This window comes from Equus quagga, chromosome 15, assembly GCF_021613505.1.
Source record: "Equus quagga isolate Etosha38 chromosome 15, UCLA_HA_Equagga_1.0, whole genome shotgun sequence".
Classification (NCBI taxonomy): Eukaryota; Metazoa; Chordata; class Mammalia; order Perissodactyla; family Equidae; genus Equus; species Equus quagga.
Window position 1 is genome coordinate 73,288,317 of NC_060281.1, and position 27,500 is coordinate 73,315,816.

General features: G+C 43.2%; 1 protein-coding gene across 2 annotated transcripts; it reads left to right on the forward strand.

Moving 5' to 3' along the window:
* Positions 1-3,966: 3,966 nt before the first annotated feature.
* TRAFD1 (TRAF-type zinc finger domain containing 1) lies at positions 3,967-25,763 on the forward strand. 2 transcript variants are annotated; one of them, XM_046640595.1, is made up of 12 exons: positions 3,967-4,087; positions 6,356-6,421; positions 9,845-9,980; positions 10,087-10,140; positions 12,398-12,803; positions 13,449-13,655; positions 20,063-20,139; positions 21,369-21,599; positions 22,581-22,701; positions 23,734-24,073; positions 24,276-24,387; positions 24,891-25,763. In XM_046640595.1, the coding sequence occupies exons 2-12, from the start codon at positions 6,375-6,377 to the stop codon at positions 24,945-24,947; spliced, it is 1,788 nt and encodes a 595-aa protein (XP_046496551.1). In that variant the 5' UTR covers positions 3,967-4,087; positions 6,356-6,374; the 3' UTR covers positions 24,948-25,763. The 2 variants fall into 2 exon arrangements, with proteins under 2 accessions (XP_046496551.1, XP_046496552.1); XM_046640596.1 differs by having other exon boundaries at positions 3,968-4,087; positions 24,315-24,387.
* Positions 25,764-27,500: the final 1,737 nt, after the last annotated feature.

The following is a 27,500-nucleotide window of genomic DNA, read 5'->3' on the forward strand; positions in this document are numbered from 1 at the left end:
AATGTTTCTTGTTATTCATTATAAGCTCCTTTCAACCATACCTGAGTTTATACTAATGAGGTGACTCTTGGTGGGAACCTAGACAGCTTCAGAGGGGAGCTGGTTGCCAGAGGAACCAACCATGTGATTACAGAGTAGGAACTTTCAGCTCCACTCCACCCCCCATCTCTGGGGAGGGGAGAGGGACTGGAGATCAAGTTAATCATCAACAGCCAGTGATTTAATCAATCATGCCAGTGTAATGGAACTTCCATAAAAACCCCTAAACTATGGCATCTGGAGTGCTTCTTGGTTGGTGAATATATCCATGTGTCAGGAGGAAGGCACACTCCAGCTCCATTGGGACAGGAGCTCCTGTGCTGAGGACCCTTCCAGACCTCGCCTTATGTGGCTCTTTATCTGGTTGTTCATCTGTGTCCTCTATTATACCGTTTACAGTAAACCAGTAAATGTAAGTAAAGTGTTCCCCTGAGTTCCGTGAGCCATTATAGCAAATTATTAAACCTGAAGAGGGAGTTGTGTTCAGTTTATAGCCGATTGGTCAGAAGCACAGGTGACAATCTGGGCTTGTGACTGGCATCTGAAGTGGGGGAAGAGGGAGCAGTCTTGTGGCACTGAGCCTTTAACTTGTGGGATCTGATGCTAACTCCTCAGATAGTTAGTGTCAGAAATGAATTAAATTATAGGATAGCCAGCTAATGTCTGAAGAGTTGGAGAACTGGTTGTTGGTGTGAGGAAAACTTCTACACATTTATTGTCAGAAGTGAATTGCCGTGAGTAAAAAACTAGATCTTACGGGTCTCCAACAAGACTGCCCTCACTTCAATTGCCAGCCACACTTTGGGGGACCCCAGGCCAAGCATAATTCTGACTATAACTGGCTATAAATTCAGGCTTTCCCATGTCTCCCTCAAGGTTGATAATTCACTAGAAAGACCCACAGCACTCAGGAAAGTGCTATACTTAAAATTACAGGGGCCGGCCCAGTGGAGCAACAGTTAAGTTTGCACGTTCCGCTTGGGCGGCCCGGGGTTCGCCGGTTCGGATCCTGGTTGCGGACATGGCACTGCTTGGCAAGCCATGCTGTGGCAGGCATCCACACATAAAGTACAGGGAGATGGGCACGGATGTTAGCTCAGGGTCAGTTTTCCTTAGCAAAAAGAGGAGGATTGGCAGCAGATGTTAGGGCAGGGCTAATCTTCCTCAAAAAAAAGGTATAAAATTCCAGCTTTATTATAAAGGATACAGATCAGGAATAGCCAAATGATGAGACATACAGGCTGTAGTCCGAGGGGCAACACAGAGCTTTTGTGCCTTCTCCCTGCGGAGTCAGGGTGTATCATGCTCCTGGCACAACAATATGTTCACCAACCAGGAAGCTCCCTCGAGCCTAGGTACCCATTTTTTATTGGGGTTTCTTTACCTTGGGCATGATTAATTAAATCATTGGTCACATGGTTGAGCTCAATATCCAGACCCCTCGTCGCCCAGAGGTGGAAAGATTGAATCCTCTAAGGACTTGCTTGGTCTTTTTAGTGACCAGCCCACCATTCTGAAGCTACCTAGGAGTCACCTCATTAGCATGACAAAGATACTCCTATCACTCAGGAAATTTCAAGGTTTTTTTGAAGCTCTGTGCCAGGAACTAAGGACCAAAAACCAGATATATTCTTTATTATACCACAGCATGGATCATACTCATTGTCACTACCTTTGTGCCTGTCTCCCTGGTAAGCTCTGGGAAGGCAGGCACTGGTTCTGTTGTTTGCCATTGAAGCGCCAGAATCTTATCTGGGGCCTGTCACATAGGGTGCGCGCTCTGTACCTTTACTGAGGAAATCAGTGAGGCTGGAGCCAAAGTAGTTTGGACTTAAGGTATTGGTTACGCTGTATTCAAAAATAACTCTTTATAGCCAAAATGTCTATCAACAGGGAACTGGTTGAATAAATCATGGTACTGATACTAAACCTCTTAATCTCAAGTTCGTGTGCCTGATGTGCAGTGAGCCAATCACTGAGACACTGGAGCTTGGAGATGGAGAAAGGTTTAGTCAAATTGGCCAAAACAAGATGGTGGGAGGATAGGTTCTTTCAAATCCGCCTTAACAAGAGAAGAAAGCAGGGCATTTTATAGAGCTAAAGGGTTTGGCAGGAGGAGTTTCAGAGAAACAAAGGGGTAATTTGTGTTTCTTTCACTCCTGATAAGCCCTGGACAATCTGACTTCTGAGCGTTAGTGGCAGTTTGGGGCTGGTGATCTGGTGATCCTTGAAGGCATTCTTTTTCTTCTGTAAAACAAGCTCATGGGGTCAACCCAGTGGTGCAGCGGTCAAGTTTGTGTGCTCTATTTCAGCAGCCTGGGGTTTGCTGGTTTGGATCCTGGACATGGACCTTACGCACTGCTTACTAAGCCACGCTGTGGCAGCTGTCCCACATACGAAATAAAGGAAGACAGGCACAGATGTTAGCTCAGGGCTAATCTTCCTCAAAATAAAAAAAAATAAAAAATAAAACAAGCTCATAAATCCTTGTGATCCTTGAGTCATCCCCAGGTTAAACAAGAAAACTGCAAATTGACAAGATCACTTCTTTACAGAACAAGGTGGGAAGGTAATCTTACAGAATATTTACAGTAACCCTCAGGTACCCCGTTTCAGTACATTTACACAACAGAATTACTATTGAAAACGAATGACAATGCCCTGGATAGATGTGCTAATAAAGGATCTCCAAGATAGATTATGTCAAGAAAAGTCAAGGTGTAAAACAATATTGAATGGTCTGTTCTCTTTAACATACAATGTACAGTATTTAAATCTTAAGTGACAGCTAAGTGCCTATTTACTAATTAATACATCCGTGTTTACCACTTTGCAGATCAAGATATAGAACATTTCCAGGACTTGGAATTCTTTCTTATATTCCCTTACATTCCATATCCTCCAAATGGAACCATTATTCTGACTTCTCTCACCTTAGATTAATTTTGTCTATTTTTGAACTTTATATCTTTGGAATCACTCAGAATATGCTGCAGATTTAAATATTCTATTCTGCTACAAATAATGATTTATAATCTGTTCTTCCTACTTAGCACTGCATCGTGAACATTTTGAAATTATAATCCGTAGTAAAATTATGATTTTAAATTGTATTGTAAATAGTATGTTCTCAGTTATAGTTAAATATTTATTGTTTTTTTTTTTTTAGAGATTGGCACCTGAACTAACATCTGTTGCCAACCTTCTTTTTCTCTTCTTCTCCCCAAAGCCCTGCAGTACATAGTTGTATATTCTAGTTGTAGGTCTTTCTGGCTGTGCTATGTGGGACGCAACCTCAGCATGGCTTGATGAGCGGTGCCATGTCCGTGCCCAGAATCCGAATGGTGAAACCCTCGGCCACCAAAGCAGAGTTGGAACACAACCACTTGGCCTTATTCTGTTTTTTTCTTTCTTTCTTTTTTTTTTTTTATGCAAGAGGGAAGAGGAGTTCAGAGAATCCATATAGACAGCACGTGGAAAAACTGGGACTCCAACCTGCCTCTGAGGTGCTCATTCCTCCACTGCAAAAAGCAAAGTGCTCAAATATGGGCAGAGCCTTGCAGATGTCTAGCATGAGGTCATTATAATAGCAACAAGAATGACTAATAAGTATTAACGGCTCATGACAAAAGAACAAATGCCATTATCTTAATACATTAGGTATATTAGTAATGTTTGTACCGTATTATTCATGAAAATATTATTAACCTGTGTCACGGGCAGTTAGTTGCTAGGCCCAGAACAAGGATCACAACTCAGGTCTCTCCGCCCCTCCTTCCAGATGTGCAGGGGCTGGGACTTTCAGGGACACGCCCCCGTGTAGCTCTGAGGAGCCAATCGGCGAGCAGGAGGCGGGGCCCTGGGAGCGACAGCGGCGCTGTCCAATGGGCCGACAGCCGGGGCTGCCCGTGGCCAATGGGCGTGCTCCTCCGCGACGGTCGGAAGTGGGGAGGCGGCCCTGGGGGCCGTTGTTCGCTGTGGGGGCCGACTGAGGAGGCTGGGTGTCCGTGGCTGGCGGCCGGGCTCGACGTCCGTCTTCTCGTCGCGGGTGAGTGTCGCGGCGGCCCGCGCCCGGGGAGCCTCCTGCGGCCTCGGCTTCGGGAGGCGGCCGGCGCCCCGCGGACCGGGATGTGCGCGAGGGAGCTCTGGGCCGGGAGTCGCGGCCGTAAGGGGAAGGATGCCCTCCCGTCTCCTCCGGCCGGTGGGGAGGCCGTGCTTTCTCTTCAGGAGCCGGAGCCTCACTCCCCGGCGGCGCCGCCCCTTCGCGGCCTGGGCCCGGGCGGCTGGGGAGCGGGCGTCGGCCGGAGCGCGGCGGAGGGCACCGCGCCCGGGCGAGCTGGGCCCGGCCTCGAGCTGCCGGCGTGGGCTCGCGGCGGCCTGGTGCGGGCTCTGAGCCGGCGACGCGGGTTCGAGTCCACTTCGGAGCCGCCGTGCGGCGGTAACTGTCTCCCCGGACTTCGGTTTGCGCGGTCTCTAAAGTGGGGATGATGATCGCTCCTCCCAGGCTTGTGGGCTGGCTTAGGAGACTGTCCGTGCGAGGCGTTTGGCGATCGATAGCGCCCGGGAAACGTTAACTGCTGCTATCCGCAAAGCCGCTGCCCTTGCGCTCCGCGTCCCCGCCTCCCGGCCGCGCGGGGGAGGGCGGTTGGGAACGGCTTCCCGGGTCTGGACCCCGGGGGAGGGAGTCCTGCCCACTTAGGCAGAGGGGCGGCCCCGGGGTCCGCGAGGGGGGCTCGGTCCAAGGTTGAATTGCTGTTCCGAGGCACCTCCGTGCCTTCGCTCAGGGGCCCCTCGCGGCGACCCTCGCGTGGGGAATTTAACCCCAGGGAGCTTAAATCGCGCGTCTGCTGAGCGCCAGAGCCTGAGTGGGACCCTCAAAGGGGCCGCCCGCAATCTCCTTGCAGCTGGAAAACTGGGCACCTCCCTCGTGCGAGGTTCTGGCCGGGATCGATCACGCCAGGAGGCAGTCGGACACCCTGAGAAACGTGATTTGTTTGCACAGATAGGTGCTTCCTGTCCCTGGTTTACATTCATGTCGGAGTGGAGATCTTGAGTCACGTCATTGCCTAGTTTAAAACCCTTCTGTGCTAGACCGTTGGACTTGGAATATAGTCCAATATCCTTTGTGTCCTACACGATAAGCCCTTCTCGAGTCATTACCCCTTTTCATCATGCTCTTCCAGATCTGCTTTGACTTTCGTTGCCTTCCAGGCCCACTGCCTGAGTGGATTTTCCCCCACTTCTGCCTTCTTGACACGGCTGGTTCTTGGCACTTCCGGTCTTAGTTGAAGTGTCATCTCAGAAGGTTCTTCCCTCCTCACCACCTTTGTCTAAAGTCCCCTCCACACCATCTGTCTGTGTACCTTTCCATCAAAGTACTCACCTTAGAGTGTATCTATTTCTTTGCTTACTTTTTTCTGTACTATATTAGATCAGATGCTATATTTCCGTAGTTTGTGAAGTATTCTTAGTGCCAGGGCACAGTGTCTGGCATACAGGGTCTTAATTAACATGTCGAATGAATGAATATGTGTTTTGAAAAGTGAGTTAGTTTGGAAATGTCAAAACCATTAAAGAGCCCTATAAAGGAATAATCTAAAGTAAATATTGGTAATAAAGTTGCCAGCATTCTGCTTTCAGCCTTGACATCTTGTTTAAAAAGAAGGGAAAACTTTACAGTGGAGAAACCTGGCAGACACTCTATCAACTAAGTGATCAAAGTTAAGATCACCTGTAAAAATAAGACTGCTGCCATCATGTGCCTTCTGACATAATGCACCGAGATGAGCACAACATCACTTCTGTGGTATTCTTGCCAAAAATGTGTTAATCGTGAGAAAACATCAAACCCAAACTGAAGGACATTCTACAAAATAACTAGCCAGTACACTTAACAAGGTTATGAAAAACTGAAGAAATATCCCATATCAAAAAAGATTAAGGACAAATAACTAAATTCAATATGTGACTCTGGATTGGATCCTGAACCAGAAAAAGGATATTAGTGGAATGATTTGTGAAATTTGAATAAGATCTGTAGATTAATTACCATATTTGATAATTTTACTGTGGTTATTTATGATGTATTGGGTGAGGGGTGTATGGGAGTTCCCTGTGCTGTTTTTACAAGCCAGATTATTTTAAAGTGAAAATTAAAAAATAATAAAAAGTGAAACCCAAGTCTGTTGGGTATTAAAACGCTTTAACACACTAGTTTCAATGGCGTTTTCTGTGCACTGGTTTTTTTGTTTGTGTGTTTTGCATGTCATCCTTAAAGCAGAAATGAAATTGAAAGTTAACACTTCTTCCTTTGTAGTTTTCAGGAAGAGCTAAAGATGGCTGAATTTCTAGAAGACCAGAGCACTCAGCTGTGTGACAACTGGTGAGAAATTTAAGAAATGTTGTTGGAATGAGGACAAACTAGCTTCTCTAAAGTGTTTATTTATTGGCAGGTTAAAATTGGAGCCATAGGATATGTCGTGCAAATAGATGGGACGAAAGCCTTTTTAACAATTTGGATGAAGTTGCCTGTTTTGGTAACCTGACAGGATGGTTGGTTTAGGTAGCATAGAGTAGTGACTAGAGTGATGGGATAAAGCTGGGAGGTGGGGGCTCTGGTTCCTGCCTTTAATTAGTGACTTTTTGCAAGTCGCTTAACTGCTTTGGAGCCTCACTTTTCTGACCTAGAAACAAGGAAATTTATTTTTTGTCTTTCTGAAAAATATCATCATACATTTTTTAAAAGATACTAAAAATATAATAAAATATTTGGACTAAATCAATGTTTTTCAAAGTGTGTTGCAAGGATATCCCTGAGTGGCTACAGTGGCTGTCTTTGAGTTTTGGGAGCATGGTTTAGTGAGCTTGGCTCTCCCATCTAGTAGTGAGAGAGCAGTTCAACCAGAGCAGCTCAGCTGTTTTTATAAAGGATTTTGCTAAAGGAATGTTCCAGTGCTTTAAAAAAAAAAAGTCAAAGTCTTCCGGCAGTCCAGCTTAATCATTGTCATTTCATGATTCCAGGACTGTTAGTGAAGCCTGGGCGCAGTCTTGAATGTTAAGCTTTCTATTTTGGTGTTTTTAACCTATGTGAGTGACAAGAAAGAGCAACTCTTTCTTGCTGAAGTGAAACTTAGAAGTGCAGCTAATAATCAGCTGACTCCTGCTTGGGATTTCCTCAGGAGCTTGGTATTTTAGTGATACACAAGTGTTCTTACTGAAAGCTAAAGCAAAAGCAACACAGAACTGTCTGCTGCGTTTAAGTTAGCAAATTGTGGTAGAAGGAAAGAGATGTCAAATAAGGAAAATAAGTTTGATGCAGATTGGTGAAAGGCTCAAGCCAGGTAGCGATTTTTCCTTTTTATTGCCTTTTTCTTTCTGCTCAGCCTTTGGGCAGAATCAGGATATAATCAGAGCAACCGCTGGTTACAATATTCTTTCCCTGCATAGAATTAAGATTTCATTTCTGTCAGGGTGTCTTGCCTTATAGGATATTTTTTCCTACTATGCCACTATCACTTTCTGCCATTTAAAAAACTATTTTAGCTTTGTTTGAGTTTTATATGTACTGTTGCTGATACAAAGTAATCAATGATACAAATAACCACAAGAGAAAAATTATTATGATTTTGTTAGAAAACAGGCATCTTGGCTTTAGTGTCAGTTAAGATACTCTTATTTTTCTCAGTCTACTCCAATTTGAAGGAATCTCAATCCTAGGACAGTATGTAAATAACAGTGCTAAGGGAGTTAAAAAAGCAAAAAGGGTAAGTTAATAGAAAGCTAATGAAAACAAAGTACTCAGAGCCAAAGCAATTTATTTAAAGAGAGAAGCAGATTAACATGGAAGGCTGACTGGGCCTTCACAGACCCCTCATCTAAGTAAGCCTGTTTAAATTCCAGTTTTTAAATTTTTGTCTGTAGAGCCATGTTGTTGTTCCTTAAGAAAAGTTAGGATACTCTTCAAAATATGGGCTGTGGTTGGACCCACTGGGCCGGTAAAAAAACCTGGTTTTTTGTGATTAAAGATGTTTGCATATTATCTCTTAGGGATCACTGATTGTGGGGAGAGCTCAGTTCTAGGTTACAGAAGCTTCAATGTTAGAAGGTTCAACTTTTTATTTTTGCATGTATTAAAGAATTGGTTTCTGGCTCATTGTGTTTAGTGTTTGGAGAGCTACTGAGGGTTTCTGGAAGGCTTGGCTTGCCTTTCAATCATTTCTATCTAAAATGAAATTTCATCTTTAACTTGCTAGTCCTTCCTTGGCACTTTTAGCAGTTTTATCTAGATATGGGATTGTATTCTCATTTATCTCACTTAAAATATCTTGGTTTTATCTGTAGGTGGGAAGTGAGTATACTGATATTTTGTCCGATTGGAATGTTTGGTGGGACTATCTCAGCAGTTAAATTTTAAAAAAACAAAATCAGCAGGGAACTGTTTCATGTGATTATTGCAAATATTTTATCTTTCTCTTTCAAGATTTCCTAAGAGGGGAGAATGTGTAACAGTAGATGCTTTGTGGTTCCTGACAGCTGCTTTTGATCTTGCTTGTTTATGTGGTCCTTAATATTTTTTGTTATCATTCTAAAATTTTAGTTGCCTTGTGTATATAAAATGCTCTATGTCAATAGGTTATCCTGAATAGCCCTCTAAAATAAAAACTGTAAACATTTTATTATTATTATTTTTTGCTGTTAAAATTACTGTCAAAATTATGAAAAAAGAACCTAGAATCTCTGCATCCTAAGCAGTAATTACTGGCTTTAATTTTTTGTGGCATTTGTGCACATATGATTTATAATCATGATATAGCTTGCTTCTTTTAATTTGTTGGTGTACCATATTTGGCTTAGCTGTTGCTGTTTCCTTATTATTTAAACATTTTAATGATTTTCATTTTTTTACCATTTTATGACACTAATGAGAATCTTCATCATCCCAAGAGTGGGATTACTAGGTTAAAGAATGTATAATTTTATGGTCTTAGAAACAAATTTTCAGGCTATTTTTTTCCTGAGGAAGATTACCCCTGAGCTAACGTGTGCCAATCTTCCTCTGTTTTTTAGTATGTGGGCCACGAGCACAACATGGCCACCAGCAGAGTGGTGTAGGTCCGTGCCTGAGAACCAAACCCAGGCTGCTGAAGTGGAGAGTGCTGAACTTAACCACTAGGCCACTGGGGCTGGCCCATTCAAGCTATTTTTAAGCAGTTTACACTACCACTAGTAATGTATTGGAGTGCTTAGTTTCACGACATCCTTAATAGTGGGATTTACTAATTTTAATTTTTAAGTTAATAGATTTAGATGATAACTTTGATTTATGGCTCCTTCCACTATCTATTTTAATATTCTACAGTTAAAAAAAATTACACTGAATTGGTTTTGAAGAAATAGGGGAAGTTAAATGCGTCAAGACATTGGTGGTTTCCCTCCTTATCCTTTTGAGTTTTCTTCCCATCTATCAGAGTTGATTGTTCTTCTGTGTCACCTTCCAGTTTTTCTGTGGGAGGTGCCTTGATAGTTCAACCATTGGATGAAAATGAATTTACATTTATCTAGTGTCTTGGTCTTTCAGATTGGGGGTATGACTATGGCTGGAGGCAGATCAGTCATCTTGCTTTGAAATGTTTTGTAGACTATGTAGATTAAAACTATAAAAGAAAGACTTATAAGAGCTTATGGATTAGATATTCACCAAAGAGAAATAATGGAGAGTAAAGATGGGACAGGACAGATTGCCGTTTTACCACTGTGCATGGATCAGTCAGTAACACTTTCCTTTTTCTTTGATCTATTTCGATAGCAAAAAAGATATTCCTGTGATTAACTTTACCATCCATGAGCTCCACTGCCGAAGGAACATTGGTATGTGTCCTGTCTGCAAGGAACCATTTCCCAAATCTGACATGGAGACTCACATGGCCACAGAACACTGTCAGGTGAGCCACCAAGTACTCAAGTGTTCATAAATGTGTTACACTTGCTGTTGTGCAAGAGCAAGTGAGCATGTTGTCGCAAAGCCAATTTATATTCTTCTTATCCTAGGTCACCTGCAAATGTAATAAGAAGTTGGAGAAGAGGCAGTTAAAGAAGCATGAGGTTAGTCTTGCTGTCCTGTGAATGGAGTGAGTTACATGACGCCTGTCCTCCTGAGGTTACAGAGCCGCATGCAGAGCAGAAGCCAGTCTGGTTGAGTTTTTGTCCTCCACCAACTCCGTGCACATGCCTCTTGAAGCCTCTCTGACGCTTGGGCTGTTTGCTGCCAGATCCGGCTGCATGGCTCTTGTGCCCATGCTCGCCTCAGAGCCTTTACCTTTGGAACTGGGTCTGTCATTTCTGCTGGGGTTTGGCTATTGGTAGCCTAACTGAGTGCTGAGCTAAGCCTGGTGTGGTCAGTGTGGGATGGCCTCTTTAGCACACAGCCTACCTTACATCTTGTAATTTCATTTTGACTTCTTGATCACTTGGATAACACGCTGTTTACACCCAAAGAAATTCTTCAGAGAGCATTTGGTGAGAGAGAACATAGTAGCATTTGGTTCCTAGTTGAGATAAAACTGGCCATAATTGAATGGGCGTAATTTTTTTGAATGGGCATAATTCATCAGTTAAAAAAATCCCAAGAACAATTTAGTTGGTCATCACACAAGAGTGTGCATATGAATGTAAAAATAATTTATAATTTCAAAAGATAATTTGTATTCAATGTAGGAAATTTAGAAAATGTAAAAAGAAAACAAGAACCACTTATAACCCCACAGCTCAAAGATAAATGTCTCATTAATACTTCAGCACTCTTACTTTCATGATTTTTTCTGAGCATTTGGCTTCTGTTTCACTAGGCCTCACCAGCAAGCGGGGGTGGGGAGTCAGGGGTGGGGGCTGGGTTGTGATTGAGGTCACATTAACAATGGTAATGAGTATTTCTCTGGCTCTAACATCTACCTGCTGCATAAAACAACCTCTAATCAATTGCCCCCTCTTCTAGCTTCTCTCCCAGCTGTTTCTGGGACTCACATGGTGACACATCAGTCATTATAAAAGTACAAGTACAAAGTATTTCCTAACATTCCTGCAAGTCAGACTGTGACAAGTGGTAGACCGGAGATTAACTAAAGAGTTTTAAAAACTTCTCCTTTAAAAAAAAAGAATTATACTTTATTTGCTGTTCTGGTGAGTTACTTGCACTTTTTAGGGTTGTTAACAAAGTACTTACTATATTATCTGGTATGTGCCAGCATTATTTGCTCTTTTGCTGTTGAGTAACTTAAATCAGTGGCTTTTTTTTTTGGGTGGGAAGGAAGATTGGTCCTGAGCTAACATCTGTTGCCAATCCTCCTCTTTTGCTTGAGGGAGATTGTCACTGAGCTAACATCTGTGCCAATCTTCCTCTATTTTGTATGTGGGATGCTGCCACAGAGTGGCTTGATGAGTGGTATGTAGGTCCACACCTGGGATCCGCACTGGCAAACCCCAGGCTGCTGAAGCAGAGCATGCGAACTTAACCACCATGCCACCGGGCTGGTCCCATAATAAAACTTTTTTTAAGAAACATCATTCTGAATTGGTATAATAACATGGTATATAATTTTAAAGCCACAAAAGCATATATGTAAAAATTGTCTCTCTTCTACCCTTCGTCCTAGGCCCTCTTTAGCAGTTTCGTGTGTTTTCTCCAAGAGATATTCTGTGTATATATGAACAATGCTAAAAATGTTTGAAGTAGCATTTAAAATATAATTTAGTTTTAATTTGTATGAAAAGAAATTTTTGCTCTGTGGCACAGTGGTTGTAAAGTATCTGAACTTGGTAAAAGTTTTGTCCTTCATCCACTGAGTACATTTACACTCTTGGGGTCCTCTTCGCTGGTGACTCCTGGCTTATTTGGGCAGTTTAAAGCCAGTGCTGTATGCAGATGTGTACAGAGTGCATAGCAGATTGGAGAAATGAGTGTGTTTCTCAAGGGCAGTCTCTTTTCCTCATTACTTAGTACTTAAGACAAATTGGAGTCGTCAGGGGAAATGGGCTGGTGGAGCTTTGACAAACGGATCTGAATTGTTAGCTTTTTGCTCTTTGGTCTTGGGCAAAGATTTTGAGTTACTTTGTAATGTGTGCACAAAATCATGATAGGATGGCTAAGTGAGTAAATTCCTGTGCAAAATTGCCTTCCTTTTGTAGAACCTGGTGACAGGGACAAAGAGGGAAGCTGTGACTCTTAAATATGTAGACAAGCATGGCAGGCGAAGCTAGGGTTGGAAGAACATGCTAAAGTTAGGACTCTGCTCTCTTTGCCCTGGGTTAAAACATGGCCTCCCTTAGAGCCGCATAGTAACTGCCTCATTACTCTGTGTTGCAGGAGACTGAGTGTCCTCTACGGCTTGCCCTTTGCCAGCACTGTGATTTGGAACTTTCTGTTCTCAAACTGAAGGACCATGAAGATTACTGTGGTGCCCGGACAGAGTTATGTGGCACTTGTGGGCGCAATGTCCTGGTGAAAGATCTGAAGACTCATCCTGAAGTTTGTGGGAGAGATGAGGAGGAAAAGAAAGATGAGGCTGACGTGCCTCCTAACGCATATGATGAGTCTTGGGGTCAAGATGGCATCTGGATTGCATCCCAGCTCCTCAGACAAATCGAGGCTCTGGACCCACCCATGAGGCTACCCCGAAGGCCCCTGAGAGCGTTTGAATCAGACCTTTTCCGTAATAGGACTACCAGCCAAAGGAGCACGACAGCCCCGTTTCTAGTTCAGAATAATCTGTGTGAGTTGCATTTGGGATTAGAAAACTGGAATGATAATCAAAATCTCAGGACAGATGGGAATACGGCTTTGGGGCCAAATAGATTTTAATTATAGAAACCTGACTGTAGCTAGGTACGCTTAGGGAGAACACCTGGCTTTCCTGGAGATGGGAGTGACAGGACCTCTTTGCCAGTGGAGTACAGTTAGGGTTGGTGGTGATGACAACAGTGCTGTTCATAGCCAAAATTTACCCACTGTACCCTGTGTGCTTCAGGCATTTGTCCAGTGCTGACGTGTAATAGCTCATTTAGTTCTCACAACGGTCTTAGGGCAAGTAAGTAGTAGAGCTGGGGTTTGACTTCAGGCAGTCTGACCGCAGGCTTTAAACCTGCTATGTTGGAGAAAATATATGTAAAATGTTTAGCACAGTGCCTGTCTCATAGTTACAGCTCAATAATACTGCTTATTAATAAAACAATTAGAAGAATAATGGAGCCTTTGATCACGGCAGACTTAATATTTGGAGTCCTGTGAGAACCGTATGGCTGGGCTTCTTGTTCCTGCACAGATGCCTGCCAGCCTTGAATATTTGCCAGGCATGCACCTGAGCTGAGGGATGGCAACATCTCTAATATGTCTTGAGTACTGGTTGGTTTTTTTCCAGTGGAAGAACAAGAAAGGCAGGAAAGGAATAGAAGCCGACAGCCCCGCAAAGAGGTGGGGGAAGACAGTGCAGACTTGGACTTCATGTTGGCCCTAAGTCTGCAAAATGAAGGCCAGGCCCCCCGGGTGGCAGAGCAGGACTTCTGGAGGAGCATATGGGAGGCGGACCAGTCCCGTGGAGGTCCCAGTACCCTGAATGACATAAAAGGTAGGTTTGTTTCTTCCACACTAGCCTCTCTCTGCACTTTTTTAAGTCTTACACTATACAATTTATGTAAAATTGTAAGTTTTTCATGAGTTAATTTGCCTTTTTTGTTTGTTCCTTTGCTTTTGCCAACTTTTTATTTTTGAAAATTGTCAGAATCGTACAGTGAATATCTATCTTTGTACCCCTCGTCTGTATCACCAATTTTAGTACTTTGCATTTATCTTTATATATGTATTTTTCCACCCTGAACCATTTGAGAATAAGTTGCAGACATAACACTTTATCCCTAAATACTTCAGCATGTCTCTCTTAAGAATGAGGGCATTCTCCTTTGTAAACATGATGCAAATATCACTATCAGGAAATTTAACATAAGTTCCCTATTTGTACATAATGTCCTTTAGAACTTCTTTATTTTGTGTTCAAAATCCAGGATTATGCGTTAGGTTTACTTCTTTTTTGGGTTCCTTTACTTTAGTTCCCCATCCTCTTTTTTTTTCTTTTAGGACATTGGCACTTTTGAAGAGTCCGGGCCAGTTGTTTTGCAGACTGTTTCTCAATTTAGATTTGTCTGGTGTTTAGATTCACATTACATTTTGGCAGGAATGCTGCATTGGTGGTGCCGTGTCCTCAGGATGTCAGTTTTTCCTATTATTCAGTAAAGTGGGGTCTGTCTCTTATCTCCCTTTATTATAGCTGGCTGCAGGATGTGTCTTGAGACTGCGGGGGAGCAGGATATGCACACTCTCTTATCCAGCAGTTTTAGTACACATTGACGTTTCTTGCTTGAATCAAGTATTACTATGGCAATTGTAAAATGGTGAATTTTCTGTTTCTATTTTTTGTCTTATATTTGTTGTCATTCTTCTATAAAAAACTTTGCTTCCCTCCCTGCCCCCATTTAAAAACAATTTTTTTTTAGTATTATTGGACTCACAGATAAAAACTAAATTTTTAAAAATGAAAGTTGAATTGTGAGCAGTACACCACCCTTTGGGTCTTTTGTTTAGAAAGCAGTATGTTTGAGAGATGCACGTCATGTTTAAAATGTTCAAGTTGTAAGAGATTGTACGGAAAATTAAGCAGCTCTCAGCCATGATTTTTCTTCATGCCACTATATGAACAGTAGGATTAACTCTTAACATGTTGTTGATTTAGATAAAATAGGAGTTGGTCCTGGACCCAAACATTGAAGTTGGGTCTTATGTGGCCTGGTTAAAGGAGGTAAATGGTAGAGTGTTAATAAAACTTGGATAGGTAATGACATGTTTTTCCTTTTTAAAAATTTTTATATTTTCTTAGGTATAATAAATTATACTGATTTGAAAAGTAGTAAATATATATGTGAAATATTTTGTTTCTACCATCTGTTCCAGACTGTGGTTGGTTAACGTGTAAATTCAAAGACTGCATAAGATGAGTCTGTGTCTCCATAAAGGGTTATGTCCCCACGGGCTGGAAAACTACTGTTTTAGTCTATATTTTCTTCCTTAAAAATAATTCTTTTTAACCTCAAACGACACCTAACAGAACTAGAAAAAGAAGAACAAACAAAGCCCAGAGTCAGTAGAAGGAGGGAAATAATAAAAATAAGAGCAGAAATAAATGATCTTGAAACAAAAAAGACAGTAGAAAGGATCAATGAAACAAAGAGTTGGTTCTTTGAAAAAATTAACAAAATCGACAAACCTTTAGCCAGACTCACCAAGAAAAGAAGAGAGAAATCTCAAATAAATAAAATTAGGAATGAGAGAGGAGAAATCACAGCAGATACCAATGAAATACAAGGGATCATAAGAGAATACTATGAAAAACTATATGCCAACAAATTGAACAACCTGGAAGAAATGGACAACTTCCTAGACTCCTACAACCTCCCCAGACTGAATCAGGAAGAAATGGAGAATCTGAATAGGCCAATCACAAGTAAGGAAATAGAAACAGTAATCAAAAATAAGAGTCCAGGACCAGACGGCTTCTCTGGAGAATTCTCTGGAGAATTCTACCAAACATTCGAAGAAGACTTAATACCTATTCTTCTCAAACTATTCCAGAAAATTGAGGAAGATGGAGTACTCCCTAACACATTCTATGAAGCCAACATCACTCTGATCCCCAAACCTGACAAGGACAACACAAAGAAGGAGAACTACAGGCCGATATCACTGATGAACATAGATGCAAAAATCCTCAACAAAATTCTGGCAAACCGAATACAGCAATACATCAAAAAGATTATACACCATGATCAAGTGGGATTTATACCAGGGACACAGGGATGGTTCAACATCCGCAAGTCAATCAACGTGATACACTACATCAACAAAATGAAAAACAAAAACCACATGATCATCTCAATAGATGCAGGGAAAGCATTTGACAAGATCCAACACCCATTTACAATAAAAACCCTCAATAAAATGGGTACAGAAGGAAAGTACCTCAACATAATAAAGGCCATATATGACAAACCCACAGCCAACATCATACTCAATGGACAAAAACTGAAAGCCATCCCTCTGAGGACAGGAACAAGACAAGGGTGCCCACTTTCACCACTGCTATTCAACATAGTACTGGAGGTGTTGGCCAGATCAATTCGGCAGGAAAAAGAAATAAAAGGAATCCAAATAGGTAATGAAGAAGTAAAACTCTCGCTGTTTGCAGACGACATGATCTTATATATAGAAAACCCCAAAGATTCCATAGAAAAACTATTAGAAATAATCAACAACTACAGCAAAGTAGCAAGGTATAAAATCAACATACATAAATCAGTAGCATTTCTATACACTAACAATGAACTAACAGAAAAAGAACTCAAGAACTCAATCCCATTCACAATCGCAACGAAAAGAATAAAATACCTTGGGATAAACTTAACCAAGGAAGTGAAGGATCTATACAATGAAAACTACAAGACTTTCTTGAAAGAAATTGACAACGACATAAAGAGATGGAAAGACATTCCATGCACATGGTTTGGAAGAATAAACATAGTTAAAATGTCCATACTACCTAAAGCAATCTACAGATTCAATGCTATCCCAATCAGAATCCCAAGAACATTCTTCACAGAAATTGAACAAAGAATCCTAAAATTCATATGGGGCAACAAAAGACCGCGAATTGCTAAAGCAATCCTGAGCAAGAAAAACAAAGCTGGCGGGATCACAATCCCCGATTTCAAAACATGCTACAAAGCTACAGTGATCAAAACAGCATGGTACTGGTACAAAAACAGGTCCACAGATCAATGGAACAGAATTGAAAGCCCAGAGATAAAACCGCACATCTATGGACAGCTAATCTTCGACAAAGGAGCAGAGTAATATCCCATTACTGGGTATCTATCCTAAGAACCTGAAATCAGAAATCCCAAGAGTCCCTTGCACCCCTATGTTCATCACAGCATTATTTACAATAGCCAAGACGTGGAACCAACCTACATGCCCAGAAACTGATGATGGATGAAGAAGATATGGTATATATACACAATGGACTACTACTCAGCCATAAAAAAAGACAAAATTGGCCCATTCGCAGCAATGTGGAAGGACCTCGAGGGTATTATGTTAAGCGAAATAAGCCAGTCAGAGAAAGACGAACTCTATATGACTCCACTCGTAGGTGGAAGTTAGCATATTGACAAGGAGATCTGATCGGTGGTTACCAGGGAAAAGGGGGGGTGGGGGAGGGCACAAAGGGGGAAGAGGTGTACCCACAACATGACTAACAATAATGTACAACTGAAATCTCACAAGGTTGTAATCTATCATAACATTAAAAAAATAATAATTCTTTTTATATGTAGAGGGTTTTTAGAAATAGATAATTTGCATATCTAATAAAAATGCGCATAGTGGCGTAGTGGTTAAGTTTGCATATTCCACTTTGGCGGCCCGTGGTTTGTGGGTTCACATCCCAGGCGCGGACCTACACATTGTGGCTCATCAAGCCACGCTGTGGCGGCATCCCACATACGAAATAGAGCAGGATTGGCACAGGTGTTAGTTCAGGGCCGGTCTTCCTCACACACAAAAAAATTGCATACACATTAAATGGGTGCATTGTATGTGAATTATATCCCAATAAAGATGTTAAAAAAAACAGGTAAAAGTCATAAAAAAAGAAGACTGTAAAAGAGTGTAAAAGGAAATATAAGTCTCCTTCTCACCCACTGATAACAGTCTTCTAGTTCTCTGCAGAGGTCATCATTTCCAGCAGGTTCTTAGGTAGCCTTATATTCTTTGTATATAAAAGTATGTGAGTGTATAATACAATGGGATTGTTTAAAAGCTGGTTTTATTAGGGAGACTTCCTGAATTTTTGGGAGCGGATCAAGACTTTTCAGTATTTGGCTTAGGATTCGTTTCCATTTCTAAAGTTGGCAACCCTTTATGGGATGTTGATATTCAGGTTCTCCCTTTTGTTACCTTTGATCTATTCTGTTTTTTCAGCTAATAGTTGCTGCTTCTTTCCCTGAGGAAAATGCCTTAGTCCCAAAGAAAGTCTTTTCCAAACTCTGAGCAGCATCGTTTTTTTTTTTTTTAAGATTTTATTTTTTTCCTTTTTCTCCCCAAAGCCACCTGGTACATAGTTGTATATTCTTAGTTGTGGGTCCTTCTAGCTGTGGCATGTGGGACACCGCCTCAGTGTGGCCTGATGAGTGGTACCATGTCCGCGCCCAGGATTTGAACCAATGAAACACTGGGCCACCTGCAGTGGAACCTGCGAACTTAACCACTCGGCCACGGGGCCAGCCCCTGAACAGCATCTTTTAACGTGAGTCTCCTTATCAACCTTTCAGACTTCACTGTCATCAGAGCATTTTCGATGTGTGCTGAAGAAAGTAAAATTATAATAACATAGTAATCACAAGTGAAGATTCTGGATTCAATGTAGTTTCCTTTATTTTCTCTTTTCTTGGTCATTTCTTAGATACCTTTATTGACTTTTGTTTGTTTGCTATTTCATTCCGTTTTTCCTCTCTCTTGATTTGGAATTGATATTCTCTGTCTCTATTCTTGTAGTGATTGCTCTGGAAATTTTAACATATAGCTTAACAAAGAGTAAATTTGATCACCCTTGTCACACTTCTCCCAATTAATACAATACCCTTAGAATTCAGATCATCCCTTTATGACTTAATTGCTACTCTGTGTGTTAATGTTCTTTCTTCTTTTTTTTTTTAACACCATGATAAAGACATTTCTTATATACTCATTGTATTTATCATTTTATTTACTGTGTGTTTACCATTTTCTTTGCTTACCCATTCTTCCTTGTTTCTCAGAACTTCCTTCTAGGATAAATTTCTTCCTGAGGTACATTCTTTAGAAATTCTGTTGAAAGTGTCTGTTGATTGTAAATTGTCTATTTTGGTTTGTCTGCAAATATCTTTATTTTGTCTTCGTATTTGATAGTTTCTCTGGTCATACAATTTTAGATTACCAATTATTTTGTCTTAGTTGTTTTTTTTTCGGGGGGGGGGTGAAGATTGGCTCTGAGCTAAAACATCTCTTGCCAATCTTCCTCTTTTTTCCCTCCTCAAAGCTCCAGCACTTAGTCATATGTCCTAGTTGTAAGTCCTTCTAGTTTTTCCATGTGGGATGCTGCCACAGCATGGCTTGATGAGTGGTGCATAGGTCTGTGCCCAGGATACGAAGCAGCGAACCCTGGGCTGCTGAAGCAGAGTTTGTGAACTTAGCCACTCGGCCACAGGGCCAGCCCCAACTCAAATTACTTTTTTTTTTTTTTAAAGATTTTTATTTTTCCTTTGTCTCCCAAAGCCCCCTTGTACATAGTTGTATATTTTTAGTTGTGGGTCCTTCTAGTTGAAGCATGTGGGACACTGCCTCAGCATGGCTTGATGAGCAGTGCCATGTTTGTACCCAGGATCTGAACCGGCGAAACCCTGGGCCACCAAAGCAGAGCGCATGAACTTAACCACTCGGCCGTGGTGCCGGCCCCTCAAATTATTTTTGTTTGGCATTGTTTTTGCTATTTTGTACTAGGAGAGTTTCTTCTGATATTTGTCTGCTAGTAGTGTCCTTCATCTGTAAAATGAGGCTAATGTAGGATCTACTTCATTAAGTTTTTTCTGAGGATTAGTGCCTAGTTATTACACAATTAAATTCCTTCCTTCATTAGAGCAGTGGGTAAGCTACTACTTGACTGCTATTCAGGAAATAGTGATGAGTAAATCTCTTTATATAGTGGAAGTTTTTTCCTAGAGTTTGTCTCTTAGATGGTTTCCCTTTGAGGATTTACAGCCCCGCAAATTGCTACATCAAGGAATGTCAAAGGAAGCCATGCTTTTATATAAGGCCCCACAAGGGGGATAAAAGATTGAATCAGGTTTGTTCTTGTTCATTTTGAGTCTGACTGTGTGGCCTGATACCTAGGTGCAGCTGACGACACCATGTTGCCTTGTGAATTTTGTGAGGAGCTCTACCCAGAGGAGCTGCTGATTGACCATCAGGTGTGTTGTGAATTCCCTGAGGGCTTTCAGTAGGAATGTGTGCAGGGCGTAGCTGGTGTTGCAGGCCAAGGAGGTCTCGAGCAGACTGTTGTGTACAATGCCTGTGGTAGGAGCAGCAGCTGTGTCCTTTCCCATGGTGTGACTGCCATCTGGGTATGAGAGCTCAGCCTTGTCCCCTCTTGAAAAAAGTAATGTCTATTTCAGCAGGCCCAGTTGCTTCCATGCTGTGGTGACCAGTGTACATGTCTGCTGACCACCTTGTAGTCTAGTCTCGTCTCATGCCACAGTTTGATTTATTGGAGCCATGCTGAAGTCCTTGCAGTTCCCTGCAAGGGTCAGGGGTCATTTTTGCACTTTCCTTTTTCTGCCTAGAAGGTGTGTGGCCTTCCACAGCTGCCTCCTCAACGTACCCAACAACACAGAGCCCTTCCTTGTAGACTTGCTTCAGATGTGACTTTGAGGAAACCATGCTGGGGGACGCTCTGAAGCCTCGGTCAGGGGTCTCACCCCTGTGCTCCCCGCAAGTCCTGTGCCCACTTCTCTGTTAGCCCATCACCCTGGCAGGTGGCTCCTGACCCCCTGTTGGTCTGCACCACTAGGCTGAGTTCCTTGAGGACATCTTCTGGGTTTTCCTAGTTTCTGAATCTCTCAATACCTGGCACGTGAAAGGTGTCCAATATTTTTTGAGTGATTGAATGTTCTTGAGCCATTTAGGAATGATTAGAGAATAGCCTTGGTGTTTGAAAATTACTGGTGGAGGGGACCAGTTCTTCAACAAACACTCTTGCTTTCTCTGATTTGGTTTGGCCTAGTCTGGTATTTCCATAACTGAAGTAGTCCCTGTGCTCTGGGTGGAACATACATTCTCCCCATAAGTGGAATAATACGGTATTGAATACATCTGCTTTTTGGTTTGGGAGCAGCATAAGAAAATCTATTAGCAGGGAGAACAAAGAATATTTGGGCCTCTGTTACTGTATGGCTGTGGGAAGAATGTTGAATCTTTTCAAATTAACTTAGAATAATCACATGAACACAGTAAAAAAAGAAAAGCACAGAAATGTTTAAAATAAAAGTAAAATGTTCTATCTGCATTCCCCTGACCTTTTTTAGTCCCTCTCCCTGATATTAAGCATTATTAAAATTTTATGACTTCTAGACAATGTTTTAGGAATGTAGTTTTTTTCTTAACCTCTGCTTTTTTTTTTTTAACCTGTTTTTTGAGACAGACAAGCTGTAACCCTTCATGTGCCTTACCTTCACTCAATGTGGGCAGCCCTTCCCCTAAAGGGGTGGAGGACCCTGATGTCATCTTCCAGAAGTATCTGCAGCAGGCTGCAAGTAACCAGTTAGACTCTTTGATGGGCCTAAGCAGTTCACCCCCTGTGGAGGACAGCATCATCATCCCATGTGAATTTTGCGGGGTACAGCTAGAAGAGGAGGTGCTATTCCATCACCAGGTACAAGTCCCTGGAGGACCCATCCATTTCACTCCGTGTGGATCCTCTGAATGAACCTGAGGCTGGAGCTGAGAACATCTTTAGCCTTTAAGTTGTGTGCACACCTGACCTGGCTCCTGGCCATGAGCTGTTTTGTGAGCTGTCTGAGGTATATGGTCCCTCAGGCTTTCAACTAAAACCATCATGTCAGTAGCTGAGGACCAAGGAACCAGGACTCCATTTAAGCAGGCATGGAGGTTTGCCAGAAAGGTTTAGATGAGAGTTTCCCTGAGGCCACTGACGCATTCTGCCTTTGACCAGGTGGGTTCTTCCATTGTGGTGGCTTTTGAGTGTGGCATTGCAGGAGAGCTGGGTTTGCCCTTATGGTTGGCGTTGGATAGATCCCGTCTCCTCACTGGGGACGTCTGTAAATGAAGGAGTTAGACTAGACAATCGGAAGTCATTTTTTAGCTTTTGCAGTCTAGGATTCCAACTGTTAGTGAAAACAGCTTTTCTGCCCTATCTTGTTTGTTATGGGGAGCTGACACTGCAGGTATTGTCAGGTCATTTCTGTAGTTGATGCCATGTAGCTGTTGCTAGAACACCGCACATTCATTTCTGAAGTACAGATTTCTGCTTCTGGATCAAGCAGTAGATAAGTAACTGCTTGTTAGGGGAGACTATGAAATAAGCAGTCATGAGATACCCTAGTCCAAGTATTGACATGATTTTCTGGGCTCCAAGACCAGCCCTGCCTTCGTCTCTGCACAAACCAGAGAGTGCTTCTGCTAGTGCCTTGGCTGCTCGTGTGAGTGGCGGCTCCATTCCAGATGTGCTTCTTCTTGGTCCCAGGCCCTTCCTCTCAGTGGGGTCAAAGTCATACCACCCCCTGCCCCTCAGAGAAGGCGCGTGTCCAACCTGCTGTTCCTTCCTTTCCTCCCACTGCTCCCTCCTAGGAATGACTCAGTTCAGAGGTACTAATTCTGGCTTTTTTTTTGTTAGGACCAGTGTGACCAACGCCCAGCCACAGCAAACAACCATGTGACAGAAGGGATTCCTAGACAGGATTTCCAGCCTCGAGAGACCTCACCAGAGCTGCCCAAGAGGCGTGTCAGACACCAGGGTATTAACAGGGCTGAGCCGAGGCCGCAAGTCTGCTGCTGGCTCAAGCCTGCCTCTCACTTCTCAGCTGTTGCTCTAACATGGGGTTACCTGGTCCTGAATTAGCAGGCGCAGTGGGGTCTCACTGGGGACTCCCTTGACGCTAGTGGTGGTCCCATGTGAGACTGAGCTGTTTCGAGTGTAGGTTTATAGGGTAATGGCTTTGGGGACAGCCAGGAGACATGCTTAGTAGTCAGTGCTTGTTCAGCTGGCATCTCCTGTCTGTGCACTTACTCGATTATTCGAAGATGATTTTCAGGCCTAACTGTGGCTGCCCTGGGTCCCTGCTTCTACTTGAAATATGCTTAGGTTACTCAAATTTACTAGTAGTAAATTAAACTTATTAACTTATTAAACTTATATAATTATATAAACTTATATAATTAAACTTATTATTAAACTTACTAGTAGTAGTGGTATTTAAGAGCCTTGTGACTAGGCAAGTAGGCTGTGTTTTTTTTTTTTTGCATATGCACCCTTTTTTTTTTAAAGATTTTATTTTTTTCCTTTTTTCTCCCCAAAGCCCCCCAGTACGTAGTTGTATATTTTTCGTTGTGGGTGCTTCTAGTTGTGGCATGTGGGATGCTGCCTCAGCGTGGTTTGATGAGCAGTGCCATGTCTACGCCCAGGATTCGAACCAACGAAACACTGGGCCGCCTGCAGCGGAGCGCGCGAACTTAACCACTCGGCCACGGGGCCAGCCCCAAGTAGGCTGTTTTTGAAACCTGACCGCTACAAAGCCAGTTAGATATTATTTTTCAAAGTTTGCTTGCCTATCGTTGTTGAGTGTTAGGAGGCTGTTTCTGAGGACCCAGGTGGTAAGTGTACAGTGTGGACAAAGTGTTCCTAACCTTGTCTTGGAGACGAGAGTTTCAGCAGCTGTTAGGGGCGAGGCAGTTGTTTTCTACCCAGAATCTTTTTGTTCTGCCCCGAATCCAGCACTAAGAGCAAGAGCAGGCTTCTCCCTAAAGCTGGTGCTCTTTTCTGTTCTCAGGAGACCTATCCTCGGGTTACATGGATGATATCAAGCAGGAAACGGCTAACGGGCCCGCCTACCCTCTTCCCCCCAGCAGACCCATTAACAATATGACGGCTGTGTGTAACCGACTATCAACATCCGCCTCCGGCTCCAGGCCTGGGTGCCAGCCCAGCCCGCCTCGTGTACTGAAGCTCAATAACTTAGACAGCCAGGACATCCGGGGGCGGAATCGAAACAGCCAGAATGGGGCCATGGCCACTGGGCATATTCCAGTGATGCGCTCTGTTCGAAATCTCTACCCAGAAACCCTTGTGCCCCCGTTCCCCCGTGGGCCTTCGGGGAGATACGGAGCAAGGTGAGGATCAGTCGGAGTGGAGCTTGGGAGTGAGTAGCTCAGGAGAACATGCAAGTGTGGACTTTGCTTGTATTGTGGCCTGATTCTAGAATGTTCTTTTGCTGTTGGTGGGGGTTTTGTTTGTTTGGTTTGCTAGCAGGGAGCTGCTTTTGTCTGATTCCAGCTGTTTCTGTTCTCCCTGAATTTTCTGACTTTTGCTCAGGAGCGTCTCAGGAACGAGTTTCCAATCCTTCTCTTTCAGTGGGAGGAGTGAAGGTGGCAGGAACTCCCGGGTCACTCCCGCAACCGCCAGCTGCCGCAGCAGAACTGCAAAGGTAACCAGGGATGCAGCCCATATGCTCAGTGAGGGCTTGCAAGTGATGGGGCTGCTGTGGTTCTTGAAGTCAGGGAAGGAGCTGGGCTTCAGGCTGACTGTGGCTGAAGGACTGTTCTTTTGGCTTTTGATGAGGAGTTTTCTATAGAAGGTTGACATTTTCAGGGCTCTCTAGGAGGAGTACTGCTTTTTCACTTTCTTTTTTTTCCCCTAAAGATTGGCACCAGATCTAACATCGTTGCCAGTCTTCCTTTTTTTTTCTTCTTCTTCTTCTTCTTCCTCTTCTTCTCCCCAAAGCCCCCCAGTACACAGTTATATATTCTAGTTCTGGCATGTGGGACGCCGCCTCTGCGTGGCCTGATGAGCGGTGCCATGTCTGCGCCCAGGATCCGAACCTGCGAATCCCTGGGCCCCTGAAGTGGAGCGCGCGAACTTAACCACTCAGCCAAGGGCTGGCCCCCTTTTTCACTTTGTACATAAACTTTGTATTCTATTTTTCAACAGGCAAAAACTCCCAAGCAGCAAGGAGCTGGGGATGCCGAGGAGGAAGAGGAGGAGTAATGGTGTCTGTGGAGAGGCCGCGCGTCGGCTCCATCTCTGCATGGCAGCACTTGCCACAGTGCGGGCCCTGCCCCCGGCTCTCTGGGCAGGGGAGACTTACAGATTTTAACTTTTTCTAGGTTGCGGCCATTTTGTGTCTTTCGAGACTGTGCTGTGGGAGTTTGGGGGTTTGAGGGAGGGTTAGCAGAGAGGCTGTTGAGAAATATTTCAGCTTTAGCTGCTGGCTTTTAGCAGCACAGAATACAAGCCGTGGCCTCTCGGCCCACCAGGGCTCCATCTTTTGACGTACTGTCACCACTGCTGCTTGGTGCTGTGTGGTCCTGGCGGAGGAGAGAGTTCTGGAAACGTGGTACTAACCAGTGAAGTGCTTCTTTTCCCTGTGGGGGCCTAAATTTGGAAACTTTTGGGTAAGCTCTCGTGCGTCCTGTCTCCGTACTCGAGCGTTGGGCCTCTGTTGTGTGGAGGAGCTCTGATGGCGCTCAGGACAGACTCAGGAGCGGGCGTTTGCAGATGCGTGGAGCTGGAGCCGAGTGGCCTGGGGCTTTGATTTAATCTCTGCTTTGGCGTGTGGCTTCACTGCCTTGTTTCTGGTGGAGCGCGGGCTCCAGCGTCTTCACTGCGTCCTGTGGAGAAGGCCGGGCGCCCTGTCCCTGCCAGGGCCATGCTGGGCTCTGCCCTGCTCAGGACAGGGGCTTACCCTCCATGGCTTGCTCTGAAAACCAAATATCAGAGCCTCTCCCCCTCTTTTTATTTTACTATTATTATTATAATTAATAACATCCTTGTAATAGAAATAAAGTTTGTACTTGGAGTTCAGCTGAGTCTTTGGGTTCCTTCTCCTGTGTGCTCAGTGGAGACCTCAGGGAGGCCAGGATGGCCAGAGTCAGCTCAGAGGTCTGGGGGACGGTGAGCAGGACTAGGCTTTCTCTGGGCCTCCTGGGACCCTGGCAGATCCCGCATGAGCTCCTTCTCAGAGGAGGCCAGACCTTCCAAGTCTCTCCGGTTTTCTCTTGTGTTGGACCAAAGGGAACTGACAGGTTGCTGAGCTCTGGTGAGGATTTGGGTTGGGGTCGGGGCTGCCTCTGACTGATTAGAGAGAAGCAGATTCCGCAAACGCCTGAATCCTGAAAGGAGTGGAGCCTTAGCAGAATTATCCATTGCCCCTCAGCACCTCCATCTGCACGGGACCATCTGGCATTTTAGGTCATTTTAAGCTCATCTGTTTTTTTCCCAATGACCTAGTGGGGGTAGGAAAGGGGGGAAGAATTGTCCCATTTCATAGGTGGAAAGGAGTGACTTGTATAAGGTTATGCAGCCAATTTGTGGCAGAGCCAGGACTCAAATCTGGGTCTGAATTATACACAGAAAAAAGCTGGGCCAAATAAAGAATATATTCTGTGCTGTGGGGTTAGTCACTTGATTGTATGTCAGTTAAACCTCAGTAAAAATCACCACAGTCATAAAGACCTTCATGTTTCTGGTGGCAAAGGCACCAGAAGGACGGAGACTTGTGCTGCTTCTGGCATCATCCAAATCTCCCTGGGACTTCAGGAGGTGGGTGGAGGGACCCTCTCCCCAGCTGGGTGGACAATAGTCACGCGGCCCATCACTGTGGTTCTGGGGGAGGGGGGGGGGGGGGGGGGGGAACACGCGGGGAGAGACCTGACAGAAAGGAAAGCTTTCCCCACTCCCTTTGGTTGGATTAGACATTGAGTAAAATAGCAGTGGGTTTTTTGGCTTTACTTTTTATTTTATTTTTTTAGTAATCTGTAGTTTCTAAAGTTTTATAATGGATTTACTTTTTGGAATTTTTTTTAAAACATTGTATGCAACTAAAATAAGTACAGCTTTTTAAAAAAGACTAAAGAAATAATTCCTTATCCTCTTTCTCCCAAAATTCTCTCCCAAAAGTTGACTGCTTTGTTTTTTAAGCCGTTTCTCCTAATTCACTGCCATATTTCCAAATATGGCATTTGACAAGGTTGCTCTTTTTAATTATTATCACATTTGCTTCAATGTTCTATCTGTAATTTTTTTCATGAACTATTTGAGAGGGAGTGGCAGACATGGTGCCCTCAACCCCAAATGCTTCCGTGTATGTTTCCTAAGAAGGACGTTCTTTTAATTTAACCACAGGACAGTAATCAGGAAACTAATATCGAGACAATACTATTAGCTAATTTACAAACCTTATTCAGATTTTACCAATACCAAATTTGTCCCAGTAATGACCTCGTAACAAAAGCATTTAGTTTTGGCCCAAGATCATGTGTCACATTTAATTATTATCTTTTTAGCCTCCTTTAATCTGGAACAGTTCTCAGATTTGTACGTTTTTCAGGAGTATAGGCAGTTATTTTGTAAGATGTTCCTTAATTTAGGTTTGTCTGATGTTTTCTGACGATTAGATTCAGGTTATTTAATTAATTTATTTCTTTTTTAAGATTTTATTTTTCCTTTTTCTCCCCAAAGCCCCCTGGTACATAGTTGTATATTCTAGTTGTAGGTCCTTCTAGTTGTGGCACATGGGACACTGCCTCAGTGTGGCCTGAC

Coding starts and splice junctions, on each gene's coding strand:
- TRAFD1 (XM_046640595.1), top strand. CDS start 6,375: ATGGCTGAATTTCTAGAAGACCAGAGCACTCAGCTGTGTGACAACTG. Junction 10,141..12,397: donor GGCAGTTAAAGAAGCATGAG/GTTAGTCTTGCT, acceptor TCTGTGTTGCAG/GAGACTGAGTGTCCTCTACG. Junction 20,140..21,368: donor AGCTGCTGATTGACCATCAG/GTGTGTTGTGAA, acceptor TTTTTGAGACAG/ACAAGCTGTAACCCTTCATG.